This window comes from Vigna unguiculata, chromosome 2, assembly GCF_004118075.2.
Source record: "Vigna unguiculata cultivar IT97K-499-35 chromosome 2, ASM411807v1, whole genome shotgun sequence".
NCBI lineage: Eukaryota > Viridiplantae > Streptophyta > Magnoliopsida > Fabales > Fabaceae > Vigna > Vigna unguiculata.
This window is the reverse complement of record NC_040280.1, coordinates 14,266,816-14,290,479: the sequence shown is the minus strand read 5'-3', so window position 1 is coordinate 14,290,479 and position 23,664 is coordinate 14,266,816. Positions and strand designations below refer to the sequence as shown.

Below are 23,664 nucleotides of genomic sequence, written 5' to 3'. Positions count from 1 at the left end.
GTGGCATTGTAATGCCACGTGGCATTGTAATGCCACGTGTCAGTGTTACTATTAGATGTCATTGTTTTGATTTCGATTTGGTCCCCACATATGTCTTTTTGTTTCAATTTAGTACCTAAGTATGTGTATCTGATTCAATTTTGTCCCAATTTTTTTTTTTAATAATTAAAATATTTTTGTAATCCATTTTTTATAAGATTAAAAATAATTAAGTATAAATATTTTTACAAAATTAAGTACTAATATTTATAATGTTTCTCTTAATTTCAGACCAAATTTATTATTTGTATGAATGTTATGCTATTTATAACTACTAAATTGACTTTTACCACTAAATTTTAATATAAATATCAAATACTTAATTTTTTTAAACTTTTATACTTAATTACTTTTAATTTTATTAAAAAGTATTTTAATTATTAAAAATTATTAGGTCAAAATTGAATCAAATACACATAAGTAGGTACTAAATTGAAACGAAAAAACATAAATGGGGACCAAATCGAAATCAAAACAATGACATCTAATAGTGACACTGACACGTGGCATTACAATGCCACGTGGCACTGACAATGCCACGTGGCACACATAGGGACTTGACACGTGGCATTTTTAATTTTTTTTAAAAAAAATTTTAAAAAAAATTAAAAAATTAAAAAAAAAATTAATTTAAAAAAAAAAATCAAAAAAACCACAGATTGACACGTGGCACGTTGACTAACGGCGTTAGTCAATTCTGTCTGAAAGGGACCTAATTGAAGCAATTTTCAAAAGTTGGGATGCAATTGACACTTTTTTAAAAGCGGGTACCAATTTGACACTCTAGTACCAAACTGGGTACCTTCCGATTAATTAAACCTTATAATTAAGTACAAATAAGTTAAACTAGATCAATCTATAGTTATATTTTCATGTTTGAAAAAAACACCTAAATCAATATAAATAATTCACGCATTTATGAAAGTATTGGTAATTTAAAACAAATTAAATTTCTTTTTGGACGGAAAATTAAAATTCCTTAAATATTAATTATTAATAGTTTTTTCGTACAACTGTGTAGATAAGTTTTAGCATTTAGTTATAAGAAAAAAAACAAAGAAAAGAAACTTGTTTCGTTTAATTAATTAAACCAGTTAAAATATGTAATTTGATTGGCGTTTAAGGTTGGAAAGCATATTTCTTCTATCTTTAAGGTTGGAAAGCATATAATTTGATGTGGATTACTCCAATTCGAGATTAAGAACATAAAGCTGTTTGAGGTTTCAATATACATGGTAGGTGAATAAACAAATTCAATACTCAAAGTTAACAATAATTTTTGGTTGGTGTGCCTAATGTCAGAAAATATGGATATAATTTGTGTTATGAAAGGCAATTATTGATTATTCCTTATTAAATGATGAAATAGTTGGCTTGAAAATTACATGTCACTGATCTTTCTATAAAATTAAAGATCATCATCTTAAACTACCAATAGAATAAACAAAATATATACCCACAAATCCCACTAATTACAACCATTCCCTTGGATTAGGTTTGTATTTATTTCATCCCATTATTATCATAGTTTTTTTAACTTCATCTTATTATTTTTAATAATTTTAATTTAGTCACTTTAAAAAAAAAAAAAAAAACAAGTTATTCTTTCATTAAATTTATGTTGACTAGAATATTATAATGTCACACGGTAATCGTTGTTCATATTATATGACAATTTTGTCAATAAGTAAACTTTGACGGATGGTATGGCATTTGCCATTCATACCATATGTTATTCTTATAATATTTTTACTATCAACTTTACAAAAAATATTACATTAAGTAATTTAAATAAATTAATAAATTAAGGTTAAATTACTCTTTTGGTCCCTCTATTTGTCATGATATTTCATTATGGTCCTCAAGTTTTTTGTTGTCTCAATTTGGTCCTCATTTTCTTAAAAATGACTCAATTTGGTCCTCACCGTTAACTTTGACCAAACGGTGTTAAAGTCAACGTCACATGTCAATTTCTGGTTTTTTTATTTTTTTTAATTTTTTAATAATTTTTTTTTAATTTTTTTAATTTTTTTAATTTTTTTTTTAATTTTTTTTTAATTTTTTTTTAATCTTTTTTGACACGTGTCACTTCACATTTGTGCCACGTGTCAAAATGACTCAATTTGGTCCCTATATTTGTTTTTAGTTTCAATTTAGTCTCAATTTTTTGTAAAAATGAAGCAATATTGTCCTTCCTTAAATTGTTACTAAATTTACTTTTTTATAAATTTTATGATGATATTCTTACTAAAATTAATGTTTTTATTAAATATTTCTATAAATATTTTAAATTAACTTTCAATTCTACACAAAACATTAGACTTTGATTTTGTTTTGAACTTGAAATTTAGTTCCTAAACTTATGTGTGACAAATTATTTGATTTTTAATTTTTACTAAGTTTGTATAATATGATACACTTGATGCCTTTATATATGATGACAAAATTGTTAACTTTTGAAATTAAGTTTGGGGTTTAACTTTGTTTAATAATAAAACTAAAAAAAATTATTTAAAAATATTTCTATAAATATTTAATAAAAACGTTAATTTTATTAAGAATATCATCATAAGTTGTATACAAAGATTAAATTGAGTCTCAATCTAAGGAGCACAATATTGCTTCATTTTTACAAAAAATGGGACTAAATTGAAACTAAAAACAAATATAGGGACCAAATTGAGTCATTTTGACACGTGACACAAATGTGAAGTGACACGTGTCAAAAATTAAAAAAACTAAAAAAAAATTAAAAAAATTAAAAAAAATTAAAAAAACCAGAAATTGACACGTGGTGTTGACTTAACACCGTCTGGTCAAAGTTAACGGTGAGGACCAAATTGAGTCATTTTTAAGAAAATGAGGACCAAATTGAGACAACGAAAAACTTGAGGACCAAAATGAAATTTCATGACAAATAGAGGGACCAAAAGAGTAATTTAACCATAAATTAAATTGAGAACATTTAAGATAGTGAAATGAGATTGAAAAAAAAATCATTATATAAATGTAATTAAAAAAAAAACTATTTAACTGTGTATTATGAAGAGATAATAAATAATTTAGATCATCAGTGCAAAAATAATTTTTTATACCGATTATAATCTACATGGTATAACAAGTGACACTTAAAACTCTAGAAAATGGTATTTTAGAAGTGATAGTGGTTTAAAAATACTCAATTACTTTGATATTAAAAGGGTTTTATATAAATAGTTTTATTATAAACTAGTTTCATTATTTTAAAACACACAATCTCTCCAAAAACTACTTATTTAGAGTTCTTTGACTTCTCTCTAGAAGTTCTCATATTCTATTCATTTGTTTGAAGATCAGAGACAATTAAGGTGATCCTCTTGGCGATCTCTTTCTTTCTATCCTATTAGTTTCTTCAATCGTGTAAGTTGAACTTCTGTTCGTTTTCTTGTTGGTCTTCTTTATTCTAGCTTGCATGTGACATTGCTTTGGTTGCATGTGAGGTTTTAATATTTTATACGAGTCTCTGTTGATCAATGATCGTAACGGTAGGTCTTGATCGTTCTTGTGTTGTTCCTAGGTATAGATAGAGTATCATGTAAAGGAGTTTTGGTGTTCCTTGAGTCTGTTGAGTTGTTTAGGCCGGTTGTGCTGTTTTATCAGGTAAGGGAAGCTAGTTTTCAATTAAGTTTTGGTGTGAACTGATAATCTTGATAGTTTTTTGTAACATGATTTGTTGAATTGATGAGTTGTATGTTGAACTATTTGACGTAGTTTGTTGAATTGATGAGTTGTATGTTGAACTGTTTGATATTAGATTTGTGTTTGGTCTTGACTGGGAAAATGTCTGAATCTGTGTTTTGAGTGATTGGACATCAGTTTCTTTAACTCTTTAAAACCATTTGGAATCCAAACATTAAAGAAAAGTTTCCCAATCAATCAATTGCATAGGATCATTTTTTCCAAATTGTTGTTTCTAATACAACACCGAGTGCCATTATAGTGTCACTAGGCACCAGGTCACTAACTTAGTGTCACTGGGCGCCACTTTTGGACTGTCAGGCACTGGAAATTAGTGTATTCCATGGGCTGGGTGTTGGGCTACTTTTCCAGCGTCGAGCGCCACCCTATTTTCTTGTTTGCGTTCCTTTGGTAAAATAAAGATTTCCATTTCGTTAATCGTTGGATCGAGCTGAAATTTTGACAGCTGATCCTAGAAATGTGACTCTTCACTTTGGCTGGTGGGATATTTTTTTTTAACTTTATAGTTAGAGAAATGGTTTTAATCGTTTTGATGTACTTTATGTACAACGTTATTTGTCCTATTTTGTTTGTTTAAGGAGTCTTATGGTTGATGTGAAGTATGTTTATGGTTCTCATTATGATGAATTGGATATAATATGTTGGGGTGAGCATATCTGATGAAGTTTGAAGGATTTCAAGGGGAATTCCTATTGTTGTTATTGTTAATGTATGCCTGGACATAGGGGAATCTAGAAAAAGGTATCTTGAATCTAATAATCATTCAAAATCACAAAGAGTAGAATGAGTTATATGGTGAGAGTGGCAGGAAGTCCTAGCCTTTGGACTTGTTCTTTGGTCATAGGCTAGGATTAACCTTGTGTGGTTGGGTGATGACCCCTTGTATCTTAGTACTCTATAGAGACTATAAACCATCATTGGTGCACACCTTCAGGGGTGCTTATATTTATGTCATGTATCCGGATAATTGAGTTAGTATCAACTGCTTGTATGATTATAGATATAGATATGTTATATACTACTATGTTTGTAGGTTTTTGGCATGATATAAATATATGTATGGATATTTCTTTTGTATACTAGCTTACCTTGTTGTGTGTTTTGTGTCTTCTTGTGTTGTTCATCTCTTCTTTTGCGATGATCACCTATTTGGTAGAAACAGATGAAGTTGTAGGTGTAGAGGCACCTATAGAGGATGAGGAGATATTTGTTAGTCTAATGGAAGGTCATGGGGAATTTTAGTAAAGTTTTGTATAAGGTTGGTTAGCTTAAGTTGCGTGTATAAATGATATATTTTTATAGTCTCATCTTTTGTAAGACTGTATCGATATACATTTTACACTAGATTACATGTTTTGAATATTATGATAAAGCGTCCTATTTTATAAATTTTTAGCTACTAAAAATGGGATATTAAAGACACAGTGGAATATTATAATTTTTATGCCACTTATAATCTACTTAGTATGACATGTGACACAATGACAATCTAGTAAGTAAGTAGAACATTTTCTATACTGGTTAGACCTAGAAACATATAAAAAATGAAGCAATGATAATTTGATAATTAAGTAGAAGACTTTCTATACCGATTAGACCATGAATTGATATAGAAAGTTGGCAGAGTGACATTCTTGTAATTAAGTAGAAGACTTTTTATACCAGCTAGACCTAAAACCAATAGAGAAAGTGAAGACATAGAACTGGTATAGAAAGTAAAGTTGACCAAGAAACTAAACTCTAACATATTTCTCCATTTGTTTTCTCCATCACCAACTTTCCTTCTTCACTTAACTCACCATTACAAAATTGGAAGAGAAGAAAGGAACGAAATTAGCATCGACGACGTCCCTGATTGTGGTAGCAACGGTGGTCGACGATGACGACAAGTCTAAGGGTGTCACTCTCAAGGCAATAGTGGAATGGACTGTGATTTTGGTGAGGAAGAAGGAGGCCACTCCCATCAAGGAGTACGAACAATTGAGAATGAGGATAGAGAACCCTAGGAGATTTGGAGAAACCCTTATACGGAGAGGGAGAATACGTTTGCGACGGTAGTGTTGATGACAACCATGGTTACAAGTGCGGTGGCGACAACTCGGAGGTTCATCGGCGTTAATGCCATTTCGCACCTTATTGTGAGCAAACATGTGTTGTATAGTCTGGTAGCCTCAGGTTATTATACTAGTTGTGGCCTTAAACAATATAAAAAAGGGAACTTTCTATACCAACTCAAGAATTGGTATATAAAAGTGAAAACTTTCTACATTGTTTGTTTCTATACCAATTGAAACTAGTATAGAAAGGTTTTTTTAACTAGAATAAAAAGACTTTTCTACACTAGTTTGCACTTAAATGTGTGAATGATTATAATTTAGTTTCTAAAGATGAATTAGTTTCTTTATTTTAGACATATTGTGTAACCCCAAATTAATAGAGATTATCTACTAATTTAAAATATTTCATAATTTGATACATAAAAATACACATGTAAAAGATATATGTATTACCACGTTCCTCATATATATATATATATATATATATATATATATATATATATATATATATATATATATATATATATGTATATGTACTGTACGTCCCATCGGTCAATCCGCCAAATCTAATTCTTAGGCCCATCGGTCGAACGGCCTCCTGAATAAATTGCAGAACCGTCGGCGAATCGGTTCTGTCAACCAGCCATGTAGCATTGTTAAAGGATCATCGGTCGAACGGATCACGAATAACCTATAGGACCATCGGTCAAACGGTAAAACAAATAAGTCATCAGCCAACCATGTTCATGCCCATCGGTCCATTGATAACACCTGGTCGAGCGACACGGACCCGTGATGGCACATCGGTCGATCGGACAAGTACGTGTAGCACCTAACCATAACACGACAAACACTGAACCAACCATCGGTTGATCAATCTCTTTAGACTTGTGTAATCCTTCGCATGCGTCTGTCGGTCGATCCGACGTACATGTTTGGTTCACCTATTAAAACAGTATAACAAACCCAATCAAGCGGCCATCGGTCGCACGATCAAACGACCAGTCAATCGAGTTAATTAACGTTAAACGAGTCAGTAATCTTGATTAAAAGGTCATTGGGCCGTGATTAAGAAACCCTAATTGCAGGCCCATCCCGAAAGCTATAAATAGGACCCAAAGGTAGGTTGGTAAGGATCTTAATTGCGCATTTATTACAGCAGTCATACTGATTTACCGATCGGCCCACTACTGACTTAAGCATCGGGGTAGGGACCTGCCTAAAAGGCTCTGATGCTTAAGTCAGTAGTGGGCCGATCGGTAAATCAGTATGACTGCTGTAATAAATGCGCAATTAAGATCCTTACCAACCTACCTTTGGGTCCTATTTATAGCTTTCAGGATGGGCCTGTAATTAAAGTTTCTTAATCACGGCCCAATGACCTTTTAATCAAGATTACTGACTCGTTTAACGTTAATTAACTCGATTGACTGGTCGTTTGACCGTGCGATCGATGGCCGCTTGATTGGGTTTGTTATACTGTTTTAATAGGTGAACCAAACATGTACGTCGGATCGACGGACAGACGCATGCGAAGGATTACACAAGTCTAAAGAGATTGATCAACCGATGGTTGGTTCAGTGTTTGTCGTGTTATGGTTAGGTGCTACACGTACTTGTCCGATCGATCGATGTGCCATCACGGGTCCGTGTCGCTCGACCAGGTGTTATCGATGGATCGATGGGCATGAACATGGTTGGCTGATGACTTATTTGTTTTACCATTTGACCGATGGTCCTATAGGTTATTCATGATCCGTTCGACCGATGATCCTTTAACAATGCTACATGGCTGGTTGACAAAGCCGATTCGCCGGCGGTTCTGCAATTTATTCAGGAGGCCGTTCGACCGATGGGCCTAAGAATTAGATTTGGCGGATTGACCGATGGGACGTACAGTACAATATATATATATATATATATATATATATATATATATATATATATATATATATATATATATATATATATATATATATATCAATTGTTTTTCAAAACATAAAGTTTGACCAAAATATGAGAAGAAACAAAAGTAATAAAAAAAACTCTAGAAGTAGATGTGCACCTAACTCTTCTCAAACCAATCTAAATACTAGGTTCCCCACTTGCAATATCTCTAGCTCACGTGTACATGCACATGATCATGGCAAAAGAAAAAGAAAACAATTACATAGAAGGGTAAGCTAGTGTGTTTAAAGGAAAGAAGTGTAATAAAGTTTAAGAGATTTTGATACGCACAAGTTTCGCAACCACAAAATTGCGATAGGACAACGACCAAAAATCGATTTTAAAAAATATAAAAATTTTAGAAAAGGGAGTCGCCACTATAGTTTACTAAGGGAAATTGTGGAAAACTTAAATAACATGATCTCCAAAACTCGATCAGGTTCGGGAGTCGGTTATGTGTGGAGAAGGTATTAGTACCCCACAACGTCCGTCTAAAGACAATTCCCTTTAATTAGGTGTCCAAAACTAATGAAATTTTGAAATATTTATTTTTCTCCAAAAATCAAATAAAACAAACAAAAATAAATAAAGAAAACATTTTAAAAACATTTTAATTCAATCCAATAAGGTTTTTGAGCTTACTCCTTCATATTTTCATTCAAAATGAGTAATCTGGATTAAGTAATTCTCTCTAAAAAACAAACTATTTAGAAAACCTTGATTTGATTAATATTTTAAATTTTAAATTTTAATATATATATTTTTATTTATCAAGTGAATCCGAGACTCAATGTGATAATTAATTTTATTTAAAATTTTAATATTTAATTATTTAGTAAGTTCAAGACTTAACGATAATCAAATTTTTTTAAAAACAAAATATTTAATTATTAGATAAATCCGAGTCTTAACATTGATAATCAAATTTTATTTTCATTTATTTAGTTATAAAAGAATTACCAAAAGTTGTAAAAAAACAAAACATTAAAACCACGAGATGTAACTAGAAGAGTATTATACATTAAGTAATTATGAAGTGCAACGAATGAGAAGAGAGGGGTGCATGTAGTAATCTGATCCCAAAATAAATTTAAGGGTAAAAACGCATGTCCACTACTATTGTATTTTTCTATATATTATTGCGATATCTGCATTCACAATTTGAAAAAAGGGAAATGGCCCATCACGTAACTTGATTATAATATAATATTTAATAGTATAAAAATGCAATAACGTGCAATTACCAAAGTAAGACTATGGCCTAGCAATCAATCATTTACCCATTGAAAATGCTATACTATTAAACTGTAAAATCCAATCCAACTTTAAGAAATATCAAGCTAAACTATAAATCCAATCCTACTCTATAAAAATATAAAATAGTTATAGGCTCGAGTTAAGATACATGCACCATCAAGAATAAAAACACAAATACTATACAGAATAAAACCAGACCTGTGCACCGGATCAAAATAAAGCAAGCTACTAATAGCATAACCGTGGCTACAGCCTCATAACCCAAAACTCGTAATCAAAATCAAAGAATGGTTAAATATGTTTTAGTGTTTAAGTAAAAATTAAAATTAGTTCATTTATAAAATTTTAGTTCAATTTAGTCTTCCAACTTTAGATATATATGGATTCGGTCCTTTTAGCCATATTTTGTTATGTTTTTTTGACATTTTAAACACGTTTCATGATAATTTTTTAACTAATATTAAAGCAAAAATGTGTTAAATGGTGTTAACAACTCAAATGCTATTAGGAAAAGTATTTGAAATGTCAAATAAACTTAACAAAATTTGGTTAAAAGGACTAAATTCAAACATCTCTAAAATTGGGGACTTAATTAGACTAAAATTTCAAAGAAGAACTAATTTCAATTTTCATCAAAAGTTAAAGGATCAAAAACATATTTAACCCATAAAAAATAAACAAATCCTGTAAGGCCCAATTTTTCTGTTACCTTAATTTTCAAGGGCTGTCCTAATCTAATGGGCTCGAAGGTTGGCCCAAATCGAAAGCAGACCTAATGTGCCCTAACCCTAAGCGTTTTGTTCACTTTCGTAAAACCAGATCCCTTTCTCTTAGAGCTGTTGCCGCCTCTGCTAGGGTTCCAAAGCATACCTTCAGTTCACGTTCCGCTTGACTCCGTTCTTGACTCACGTAAGTATTCCTAACCCATACTTCTAAATCGCTGGTCCTATTTCCGTGTGTAGTGTTAGAGCTTTAGTAGTAAACGCCCTTTGTTCACTTTTTCCAGCTCGGTGATCTTCTCCTAGAGCTGTGGTACTCCGTTGTTCGGTGTCGAGGCATTAAAACTAGCTCATTCCAAGTAAGGGAAGCTAGAACCTCTTTGTCTAGTGTGATTTTGACTTGTACCATTGTAGTTCATTGATTCCTTGAGTTTGTGTGCTGCCATGAGTGACTGGACTGTCTGGAGTTCCTGTTTGGTATGTGTGTATGTGTTGTGCAGGTGCGAGCAGTGGCAAACACTGATTATCTCGCCCAAGCGAACTAGCCTCGCCTAGGCGAGATGAGCAGAGGCTCGCCCAGGGTTTTCTACGCGAGTCGTCGTTTAGGTGACCAAACCCTCATTTTGAGCGAGCGAATGTCTCGCTTAGGCGGAGAGGGTCTCGCCTAAGCGAGATTACGCAGGGGCTACTGTCCTCCTTGTCGAGCTCTCGCCTAGGCGGAGGGGAGCTCGCCTGAGCGAGAGTCATTCTCGCTTGAGCGAGACCCTCCAGCCTGAGCGAAGAGCTGGGCAAGGATGCGCCCCGAGTTGTTTTTCCCTCTGTGCTTGGATGTTTAAATTTTACTTATATGGGTTATTGTATGATGGCTTAATGGAAATGAGTATGCATGATTGGGAGAGGATTATATGTGGGGAATTGTGAGCTTGGCATGATTTCTATATGAGTTGTACATGAGAAGTGAGATACATATATATGTGTGTTTGGTCATGAATTTGGCATGAGCAACAATGGACCTTGATGGTTGGTAACCCAGTGGCATGGTATTGGTATGAGAGGAAGCATTTTGCTCATGGTTGGTAATGACGAGTTGGTATTGATTTAACCTGTGAGAAAGAAAGGTTGGTTATGGATGTTGGTATGAAATTATATGTATAATGTATGTGTTTATTTCTTGGCTGTTTATATATGTTGGTCCGTGTTAGTGCGTAATTTCTTGGAGTCTCTAGGTGAGACTTTCAGGGTCGCGCTTTAGTGGTTGGGACGTAATTCCATGGCCCCTATTAGTGGGTGTCCATGGTGGTGCCCCATCTATATGGTCTGGTAAGGATTCAAGGTAAGGTTGCATCCTGACACTCTAAAGAGTCAGTTAGTCTCACTTAGAGCGGACTAACTTCTGTGGTGAGAGTAGCAGGAGGCCTGAAATTCATTAAGGACTAACCTTGTGGTGAGGGAAATTGATTCATTGTAACACTTGTAACACATAGCTCAGGGGTGAGCAGCTCGGGGGTGAGCAGATGTATCCACCACAAGTGCAAGCATCCGCTGAATCCGACCAGGCTATATGTATCCAGATGAGTTGAGTCGAGTCTTAGTGTATTGATTGAAAGGTCATAACATGTTTGTGTGGTAGATGTATATTGTATATGTATATTGGACTATGCAGGTATCTTTGATTGCATGATAAAAATATTGTTGGCTCTAGCTTAGCCTTTTCTTGTTGGTTGCCTTGTATGTTGTGCTTCTACCTTTGCGATGATCATCAATTTATTGATGGGAGCAGATGCGAGAGGTAACCATGGTCAATAGGGGAGAGACGATTCCGCTGCTTAGTCTTCTTGGGTTGGGTTTTCTGTCCTTCTTGGGCTACCTTTAGGGCTACGGTCCATGTACTTGTCCGTCTTTACATTTCTCTATGATTCTTGTAAACTGTGTAACATGTTTCCTTCTTCTTTTTTATGGCATCGTGGGGTGCCTTGGTTTGTAAGGCGTTATGAGTAAATTCTAGTACTGCATTGTTATATTATAATTGTGTAACGCTTCTTTTAATTTTACTCATTAATTAAATGGAACGTTACAAATCCAGCACTACAAATACATTATCTTAATCAAATCTAAATTCAAAATTATAGAAACCCACAGACCAAACCGAGAAAAACGAGCATCTAGTATTCATATTTTTATACTCCAATCTCAATCATCCAAGGTCTCTAAATTAAACGCAAACTAATTCCCTAATTACCACTTTTAAGCACTCCCAACTGTAAACCAACAAATCATAATCGGAATCTCAAATGTTATAATATAAACCAGTGTGGAATAAATGGCGTCAACAAAAAATTGAACAAATAATTGAAACTTGAACCATGTTCACCATATCACTTCAATTTTAACAATTCTGATAATAGTAAAGAATTCAATTAACATCCTCATAATAAATCCCAACTTCCACGTCAATGCAATGTTATGTTCACATTCATTCTATTTCAATAACTTGTTTAACAGCACTGTAATCAAAACAGAGGTTCCCAAAGATCCTTAGGCATCAAGTATACTCGCCAGAACATCAAAGTGGAAACAGATTCTATATTCCATCATGTGCAAACCTAAATCATCAAAACATTACTCCACCCTAACTACAATGGAATCATGAATGCAATATGAAACCAAGCTTGAGCAGCAAAAAACACTTAGAATGATGCACCAGAATTTTTTTTGACAACAAAAGGAATGAACGCTTGACTAACTAAAACTAAATGCAGTAAATGAAACTATGATTTTAACACCTAAATCTAACTAAAACAATACTGATGACTTATTAGAACAATTAATTTCAGAATTTTACAAAGATTATTCATATACCCAAATTTACCAATTTCAGAAAACTTAAATTCTAAAGAAAAGGTGAAATCTGTAAATGATGAACCAATGAATCAATGAATAGTGCAAACATGTTTTTAATTGAATAAAAATGATAACACTCTTATTCAGGCTAAGATTAACAGACGAAAACTTATAATCACAATTCAAGACGTAGAGTAGCACTTAACAGAATCAAATAATTATCCTAACATAGTTGTTAAACTAGAAAACAGTAAATTGAGGTGAAAACAGAGATCTAGCAATTGATTCTAATTACCAGGGTGAAAAGAAAGTAAACGTAAGATAGAAAACCTATGTTTGAACATATAGTTTAATTGTTCCATTAGGTTCCAACTTCAAGACTTTTCAGGTTGATGCAATATACTTCATATTTAATTCATATATCATGACAAAAACTCAATGACATTTAAATACGTATTAATATATTTAATGACAATGATCACTGTCACATTCATCTGTAGTAGTTACAACTACGTGGGCTACTGGACTACTGCAGCGGCGGAGCATGGTTGGAGCAGGCGGGGCCGGCCCTCCAAAATTTTCAATCTTTTTAACCTTTTATTTTTTTTAAATTATATATATTTAAAATTTGTTAAATTTTTATGTTTTTAAATTTTTTAAATTGTATTTATATTTTTAAATTAGATAATAGTATATTAAAAAATTAATGAAAATAAAATTAGGTATTTTTTTATTTTTTTAGGGTATAACATTAATTTAATGTTAATAAATAATAAAATATTAAATCAAATATAATAAAGAAATCAAATTATTAAGATAATTTTTATTTTTTATTTTTATTGTCTTTTTAGTTTTTCACATATTGTATTTATCTCTTACTCTTACCTCATTATTCTTTGTTACGTTACCACAAAAGAAATTTTTTTTTTCCCTGTCTCACTTGATAGTGAATTTATTATCATAATTTTTGTTAGTAATTATGTCTCTCAATTATTGATTATATTATGATAAATTATTTTTTAGTCTTAAACTTGTTTTTTTAAATAGGTATATTGATGAAAAAAAAAGAATAAATTCATTTTTTAGAATTGATAAAAGAAGAGTGAAGATCAAAACATGACAGTATGGTTGCTCATTGCATAACAATGAAATGAAATGCGACTTTTGAATCGATTTGTGCACATTAGAAAAATGGAAAATGAATATTTTGCAGATAATATGATTATTTATGTTGGAAAAAAAAATAGTTGAAAAATTTAGTTATGATTAAATTATTTGATAAGTTCAAGAATATGAAAAAACGATGGACAATCCGTTAAATAGTATAGTTTGTTTTATAGTTATAACTATACTAGAATATTATTCATTTTCATTGAATGAGTGACGACGGTAATGTTAAATATGTAAATTTTAAGTATATTATTTTGGTTCCTCCATAAATTTTAGTCAAGATCTGCCACTAGACTACTGGACTACAAGTACCTTTTTCATCTCAAATAGAGTTATCAAAATAGATTTAAACCATGAGGCAACCCCACCCACCATAAGTTCAATCCAAGTTGGGTAATTTTTTTTTTTTGCAAATTTCAGTACGGTCCAAATATAGATCCGGCCACTAAGAACCTAGCTCATTCGGGTTGAACCTATCGTGACTAGGTTGAGTCACCAACCCGAACATAAAAAAAAAAAAAAAACTCACCTCACTCTTAGCTTAATAGTCTATCCCAAAACACAAACAAACCTTTTTTATTTTGAAATTTTGGAGGGAGAGACACATGCCCATGACACTTCATCCATTCTCTTCTTTTGTCTCTCAGTCATTTTCTTTTCCTAATATAGTAATGTATAATCTAGATTTTATTTAGAATTATTATTTTGCTTTTGGGATGAAGGATTTATTTATTGTCTAAAATGAAAAAAAAAAATTAAAATTGGTTTGGACTTTCTGGATTTTGGTTACATATCGAAAATAGTGTTAGATTGAAGAAAAAAAAGTTATATATTTTTTAATTGAGTGAGTCAACCAATTTATGTGACGCCTCAACTACTATATTAAATAATTATTATTTGATAAAAAGATATGGAATTAATTTTTTTTTGTACAATAAGATTTTTCTTGAGAGAACATTAATAATAACATAACTTCATATTCATATATATACATCTCTATAATTGTTCATGAAATATTACAAAGATATGTATTTGTATAATATTAAGAGTTCTATATCAGAATAAAAGATTATCTATATTTTAAATATCTCCTCGAGATATTAATATAACTTATCCACGAGTCAATCTTCAGAAGATCCACCAATAATATCCCGTAAACTCTCACTGAGCAAGTTCCCCTTCTACTCATGCAACAGGTACATATAAGAGAAAAATATGAAAGGAGTGAGGTCTTTATAAGCCTTAAATATCAATCTTAATAAACTCAATAAACAATACAGACACTAGGGGTCTGGAATTGGACCTACAACCACAACTTGATCTTGTTTTACCAGACATATGGATCCATATTCCACTTCTGATGATCCATTATGAACATCAAAAGTTACTTTGGGAAGTGATTAGGTAGTTGAGTATTTCTCATAAAACATTGGTACAATCATAATTATTTCTTTCTCGAGAATATTAGCCATTTATAGGCCCATAAAGAGATATATACTCACTACCTAACCTTGGCGATGTCGGTCAGGTATCGGATAGTCCCAAGTTTGGCTTATGAATATCCTAGTCTAGTGCACTATTCTAAACTATCCAAATATTCACCTACTTGGTAAAACTTCCTTAGACCCCACCATGGTCCCTGCCTTTCATCCCGCAGTGTACCAAACTGTGACTTCTCAAATACAAACACTTTGACACTGGTTTAATCTCAACTTATTCAAACCAAACTTAACTCTTACTTAACTGACATACTCTTGGATATTTTCAAAGGTCATAAAATGTGATGACTATCAAATCATGTCATTGTATAAACTGTACACAGAATATAAAGTAACAATAACATGTACATGTAACTTTCTTCTATCCAAGTTCATTGAATAAAATAATATTTACTTTTACTTTATATTTATTTCTTTATTTTTTAATTACAAAATAATGATAAAATAAGAATCAAAGCAAGAACTTTAAATAAATAATTAGATAATGATTAGAATGTTATAAATAAATATAATAATAAAAATATAAATTAACAGGATTTGTGTGTAACTGGAGATATATTAAATGAAATTAATAAACAAGACCAATGTGTAACTAGAGATAAATAAAATGAAATAAATAAACAGGACCAGTACATAACTGGAGATTAAATAAAATAAATAAACATGACCAGTGCAAAACTAGAGATTAAATAAAATAAATAAACAGGCCCCGTGCATAACTGGAGATAAATTAAATTAAATAAATAAATAGGACCAGTGCATAACTGGAGATAAATTAAATTAAATAAATAATCAGGACCGGTGCATAACTGGAGATTAAATAAAATAAATAAACAGGACCAATGCATAATTGGAGATTAAATAAAATAAATAAACGTAATCAGTGCATAACTAAAGATTAAATAAAATAAATAAACAAGACCAATGCATAACGGGAGATAAATTAAATAAAATAAATAAACAGGACTAGTGCATAACAAAAGATTAAATAAAATAAATAATCAGGACCACTACATAACTAGAGATTAAATAAAATAAATAAACAGGACTAGTGCATAACTAAAGATTAAATAAAATAAATAATTAGGACCACTACATAACTAGAGATAAAATAAAATAAATAAACAGGACTAGTGCATAACTAAAGATTAAATAAAATAAATAAATAGACTAATAATATTTGTAGAGGACTAGGATCTCTTTGAATCTTTACTCTAAATTTTCTCTCTCCATTTTCTCTTTCTCTATTTTCTTTCTTTCTCTCATTTCTTTCTTTCTCTCCTTTCTTTCTCACTTTCTCACTTTCTTACTTTCTTACGTAACTCACCTTCACTCTTTCTACATCTACTTGTGCTAATGATTCCTCAATCTTGGCCTCTTAGCGGGATGATCGCAATCGCTCTCGCAAGTCGGGAAAGGGACGACCTAAGTGTGACCATTGTGGCAAGTTAGGCCACAAGATTGACAAGTGTTATGCTTTTCATGGACGTCCTCCTCAGTCTGCTGTAGTGGTTCACTTTGATCCTCCTCCCCAATCAGCGACTGTGGATCCTGCTTCATCTGATACCACAGGGCACCCTACCATTTTCAATGACTTTCTCAAATGGTATGAGGAACGTCAGAGTTCTAGTTCCACTATCTCTGCCTCTGTTGTACACACAGGTACATCATTTGTTGGCCTGACTCACTCTAGTTCTCTTGGTCCTTAGGTTCTTGACTCAGGCGCCACAGATCATATTACTGGTAACAAATCTTTGTTTTCTTCTTTGTCTTATCCAGATCATTTACCCTCTGTTACAATGGCTGATGGGTCTAGAGTCTCATCTCATGGTATTGGTACTGTTAATATTTTTACATCCATATCCATTGATCATGTTCTTTATGTCTCTGGGTCTCCATTCAATTTATTATTCGTCAGTCGTCTAATTCGTTCTCTTGATTGTATTATTTCCTTTACCAAAGATTTTGTTAGGACCGGAGTTTGAGACACATGATTGGCATCGGATGTGAGTCTCATGGTCTGTATCATCTTCGTCCTTCTTCACATGTTGGCACAACTATGGAATCACCATCCCTCCTTCATGCACAATTTGGTCATCCCAGCCTTGTCAAACTGCAACAACTTATCCCTAACTTGTCCAAGTTATCTAGTTTGTCGTGTGAGTCTTGTCAATTAGGAAAGCATAGTCGTAGTTCTTTTCCTTGCAGTGTCTCACAACGTGCTTTGTCCCCTTTTGCATTAGTTCATTCTGACATTTGGGGACCTAGTCATGTTAAGCTTACTTTAGGTTTTCAATATTTTTTTACTTTTATTGATGATTATTCAAGATGTACTTGGTTATATCTAATGAAAAATCGTTCTGAGTTGTTCTTTATTTTTCAATCATTCTTTCATGAAATTAAAACTCAGCTTGGGATTTTTATTCCAAATTTGCGGAGTGATAATGGTCGTGAATATCTCTCTCAATCCTTCAAACATTTTATGGCTTCTTAGGGCATTCTTCATTAAACAGCATGCGCTTATACACCCCAACAAAATGGAGTGGCTGAACGCAAGAATAGGAACCTTATTGAAACAACTCGCACTCTTTTAATTCATGGTGCAGTTCCTTCACATTTTTGGGGTGATGCGGTTCTTACTGCTTGTTATCTTATTAATCGCATGCCTTCTTCAGTCTTGCATAACCAAGTTCCTCATTCTATTTTATTTTCTCACGACCCTCTTCACCCTTTACCTCTTAAAGTCTTTGGGCCCACATGTTTTGTTCATGATTTTAATCCTGGCATGGATAAGTTGTCTTCGAGAGCACACAAATGTGTCTTCTTAGGATTCCCATACTCACAAAAAGGGTATAAGTGTTTCTCTCTTTCCCTCAACCGTCATTTTATCTCTGCTGATGTCACCTTTGACGAGTCTTCTTTTTACTTCACACACCCCTCTTCTCGTTGTGAGCACCATCTACTACTATAGATATCTCTTTTGTGTGTGATCCTCCTAGTGTACCCACTTCCAATGCCACCTCAGATTCTCCTCAGCCACCTCTGAGTGTACCTATTTCGGATAGACCACCTCTTTAGGTTTATAGCAGAAGACACTGTTGCAAACCACCACCACATGACTCACATCAAGTGTCGAGTTATTTGTCTCCTCCAGCTCCAACAACTGAGTCTGATCTTCCCATTTCCCTTCGTAAAGGTATGCGTTCTACCCGTAATCATTCCCCTCATTATGCTGCTTTGAGTTATCATATAATCTCTCCATCTTTCTATACATGCCTTTCGTCTATTTCCTCTTTGTCAATTCCAAAATCTTTAGGTGATGCGCCCACCCGGGTTGGCATCAAGCCATGCTTGATGAATTGCTCTTAGGCATAGTGGAACATGGGATCTTGTCTGATTACCATATGGGAAATCTGTTGTTGGTTGCAAGTGGGTCTATGCTATCAAAGTTAGCCTTGATGGTACTATTGACCGTCTCAAAGCTCGTCTTGTTACCAAAGGTTACACACAGATCTTTGGTTTGGATTATGGTGATACCTTTTCTTCAGTGGCCAAGATGGCCTTTGTTCGCTTATTCATTGCCATGGCTGCTCTTCGACAATGGCCTCTTCACCAACTTGATGTCAAAAATGCATTCCTAAATGGCGATTTGAATGAAGAAATTTATATGGAGCAACCTTTGGGTTTTGTTGCTTAGGGGGAGTCTTCTAGATTGGTGTGTCATCTTCACAAATCTTTATATGGCCTAAAGCAGTCTCAACAATTTGGCATGTCTCGTAGTGAAGTGGATCATTCAGTTTTTTATCGTCACTCCAATGCTGGATGTATCTACTTAATAGTATATGTTGATGACATTGTTCTCATAGGAAGCGACAACCTTGGCATCTCCCTCTTAAAGCAACATCTTTGTCATCATTTTCAGACCAAAGATCTTGGAAAACTTAGGTATTTCTTGGGTATTGAAGTAGCACAATCCAATAGTGGTATTGTCAATTCTTAGAGGAAATATGCATTGGATATTTTGGAGGAAATTGGGTTAATGAATTCTAAAGCTGTAGAAACACCCATGAATCCTAATATTAAACTTCTACCTAAACACGGGGAGCCTTTCTCAGATCCTGAACAATATAGACGATTAGTTGGAAAGTTGAATTCTCTTACTGTTACTCGTCTTGATATTTTTTTTGTTGTTAGCATGGTGAGTCAATTCCTTAATTCCCCATGTGAAGAACATTGGAATGCAGTCATTCGCATATTAAAGTATATCAAAAGCTCTCTTGGAAAAGGTTTACTATATGATTCCAACTCTGATACAAAAGTTGTATGTTATTCAGATGCTGACTGGGCAAGATCTCCTTTCGATAGAAGATCAACTTCCAGATATTGTGTCTCGATTGGTGGTAATTTGATCTCTTGGAAGAGCAAGAAACAAAGTGTTGTGGCAAGATCTAGTGCAGAAGCAAAAATATAGAGCTATGGCTTTAGCCACTTGTGAACTTGTTTGGCTTAAGCATTTGCTTCAAGAATTGCAATTTGGAGATGTCACTCAAATGACACTCATATGTGACAATCAGGCTGCTCTTAACATTATGTGACATTCAAATGACATTGGAATTGACTGTCACTTCATTCGAGAAAAAATCCTATCCGGGGACATCAAGACCGAGTTTGTCAACTCAAGTGATCAGTTAGCATATATTTTCACCAAGTCTCTTCGAGGACCTAGAATTGATTATCTTTGTAACAAGCTTGGTACATACGATTTGTATGCACCAACTTGAGGGTGAGTGTTAGATGATATAGTATTTTGTTTAGTAGTTGGGCTCAACCCATTATGTATTTCTGGGTTTGGCCCATTATCATTATAAATAAACTATCCTTTGTGTAGGGTTTACGCAAGGGAGATTAATCCCAAAACCTCTTTTTCATCTTATTTTACAAGTATTATGAGTGTTTACTTGCATGCGTATTATGAATGAAAAGACAAGCCAAAACACTTTTATCTTGAGTAATATCTTTCATATTTGATTTTCTTGTAAATTCAAAGTATTAACTTATGTGTGAAAAATAGAACTTTTCCATTTGTATATACATGATAACTTTATTTTTAGAAGATTGATTTGTTTCAATAATTTTCATTCCTTTGATCCAGTGTTGATGTGTGAAATAAAAGACCTCAGAACAAGTTTTGAAATTACTAAATTTGGCCCATGAGTACAAAAGGATAAGTGTGTGGGTGTGATGAGTTCATATTTATGCCCTCATTTGGTATTTGATAAGGGAATTTTAATTGATTTTTGTACTTAAAAGATTGACTTAATTGGGATTTCTTACAATTGGGTTTATTGAGCATGAGATACAAAAAGATGTTAAAAATAGCTTTTTAATTGCATAAATGTTCTTTGAATATTTTGAGGTGTGTTAGTGTAGCTGCAGCTAAATTGAGCTCATGGAGGTGTGGAAATAAATTACTTAAAGCTTCATGACACCCTAAGGATAAATCCAAGAATAAGAAATTATCAAAATCACAAAAATTCAAACCAAACATTGCATGAAGACGACAAGAAAAGCTTAAAAAAGTGAAGAAGTTTGACTAATAAAGATTAGAGCACCCTATTGTTAATAATAATAATAAAAAATATATCATATACATGTGATATCCAATAAATATCATATCCATGCATTATATATTCATGATAGGCTAAGTGCTTGAACTCTTAGACACCAATTTAAATTATATATGAAACCATGATGAATAAGAAAGACCAATTTATAGTATTCACGCAATAGCATGAGCATGCTCCTTGTTTTACAAATCAATAATGCAAAGAAACATAATATTTACAAAATACCTACTAGCAGCCTTTAATAAAAAAAATACTAAAAACAAGTGGCTGCAGAATATAACAGGTAATCCAAGGTGGTCCAATGTCTTTCACAAGTTAGATAGCCCTAGCCAGAAAATTGAAGCTGTGCTTGCCACTGTTACAATTAGAAGAGTTGTGATTCCTTTACATAAATATAATTCATATGTCATTATTATTGTATCTATTCTCATCAATTTAACACGATTTATTGACATGTTTTATCTTTCTAAATTAACATGCGTAATTTCCAGAAAGGTAAAAACAAAAGACCAAGCAACATGTTCATCGTAGGGAATTCATCTCACAAATCACAATTTGGAAAAAGAAGATTCATCTCATGTACATCTAAAAAATAACATATCCAAAATTTAACTAACTGATTCCATTAATATTCAGGCAATTCTTTCATGAATTCCATTCCCGGAGGTGATAACAAAGCACCCAAAAACCCAAATGGCGAACCTGTTGCATATGTAAACACAGAATTTGGAGTGAAAATAGGGAAATCCGAAAAATCCATATTAGAACGAGCAAAAGGCTCTTCCTTAACACAACTTTGACCATCCCCAACGTCTTCCCCTTGTTGTTCATCATTCCCTTGTCGCTTGTTGGACCCATCACTCGAAAGAGACCCAGAATTCTGAGAGGACGCAGCATCATCCACGAGATGGTCATTGGAGTTCGACATGCCAGTTAGCCTTTGAACCAGAGCCATGAAATCTCGAGGCTTGGTGTGAATTATCTTGGGTGATTCGGCGTAGGTGATGATGGGGTTATTGCTGATGGCTTTGGTCAACGCAAGATGAGATGTGGAAGATGATGAAGAAGGCTTGCGAATCAAATGGGAATATTTGTTGATGGACAATGAAGAAGGACGTTGACCCTTAAGGGCTTCGAACTTTGTGGTTGCAGTTCTCATTTCAGGATTTGAGTTCAGCACCAATGTCAAAACACTGTCAAACTGTTTTGGGGAGATTGAAAAGGAGAAAGAGAATGAGAATGTATATATAGACAAATGTTTTAGCCTACGTTTCTGACCATTGACTTCACTTTTTTATTCGTCAAATATAGGCATCGTGGACTCAGAGGTAAGGTAAAAAAAAAAAAAAAGTTAAGGACCACACACTTCAACTACTATCCCGCGTTTCTGCCTTTCTGGTCAAAATTTGAAGTGAGATTTCAATATTAATAAAGCAAAAAAGTTCTTCAAAATAGTCTTTCTGTCTCTCAAAGTTGTTGTTAGTTTTAAATATATATATATATATATATATATATATATATATATATATATATATATATATTTTTTGTATTATCAACTTGTTTCGTGTGAGAACAAATTTTAAATTATTAGGTATATTTAAAACAAATAACAAATAGCAGTTCTTATTTTTATTTAAACTAGCACAATCACAAGTGTGCCGCGGCTGTATAACCATGGACATAAAAAATAACATGTCATGACACAATATGAAGAACACATCTCAAAATCCTTCAAAAAAATATATAATTTCTTTAATTACCAATTTAAACTCATCTTAAATTAAACTTTACATTATTAAAATTATTTAATAATATTTTAGTATTTAATTTTATTAAGAAATTAAAACTAAAAATACATATATTTATTTGTTAAAAAAAATAAAATTTGTAAATATTTAAAAACAAAATTATCTAAAAATTTTAAATAAATGATATTTTCACATAAATTAAAAAAAACATAACAAATTTTAAAGACTAGAAGAAATTAAAAACATTATTTTAACTCTTTAATTAAATAATTAACAAATATTTAAAAACAAAATCTTTAGACAAAGATATACGATGATATAAAATTTGAAAAAAAAACATTTTTTTTTTGAAAAATGTATTAAAAAAATAATTTTAAATTAAAAGATAAATTTATTTAAAAATTTAAAAAAACATAAAAACTATTGTATTCATTAAACACGATTAAAATAAATTTTAAAATTAATTTAAACAAGATTTCAATACACTAAATCATGTCCTAAAATTACAGTCTCTAATATATTCATATTAGAAATAATTTATATTATTTTGTTTCCATAATGAATAAAATTCAAGTGATTGCAATAGTCATAAAGAAATTTATTTCAACAAAAGAACATAAAATTAATAAAGTAAACTAAAATTAATAAGGAAAACATAATATGTGTATATAATATAAAATATTTGTTATCATCCCTGATCCATGGTGCTTTATTCATATAAGTTTGAAACATATTCCATGGACGATGTGTCGACATCCCCATAAGACATCTAATATAGGACGGGTGTGAAAAAAGAAAGTCATGGCAGTGTGTAAGACCCACTAATTTTCTTTATTATTATTATACCCTAAATTCAAGGGACTGTCCCAACTCAATCGGGCCTAGGGCTGGCCCATAAGGAGCCAAAGACCCTAATCTGTCCTAACGCTTTCTTTCCACTCATTTTGCAAAAACAGATCTCCTATCCCCTCTTAGAGCAGCCACAACCCTTTACTAGGGTTTGAACTCCAGCCTCCGTCAAG

The 23,664-nt window shown here is 32.4% G+C and overlaps 1 protein-coding gene across 1 annotated transcript; it reads right to left on the bottom strand.

Moving 5' to 3' along the window:
* Positions 1-21,519: 21,519 nt before the first annotated feature.
* Positions 21,520-22,053, bottom strand: LOC114174503 (VQ motif-containing protein 8, chloroplastic-like). Its single transcript, XM_028059342.1, has one exon. The coding sequence runs from the start codon at positions 22,051-22,053 to the stop codon at positions 21,520-21,522; it is 534 nt and encodes a 177-aa protein (XP_027915143.1).
* Between the last annotated feature and the right edge of the window lie 1,611 nt (positions 22,054-23,664).

Bases quoted from the DNA above. Each gene is read 5' to 3' on its own strand.
- LOC114174503 (XM_028059342.1), bottom strand. From the start codon at position 22,053: ATGAGAACTGCAACCACAAAGTTCGAAGCCCTTAAGGGTCAACGTCCT.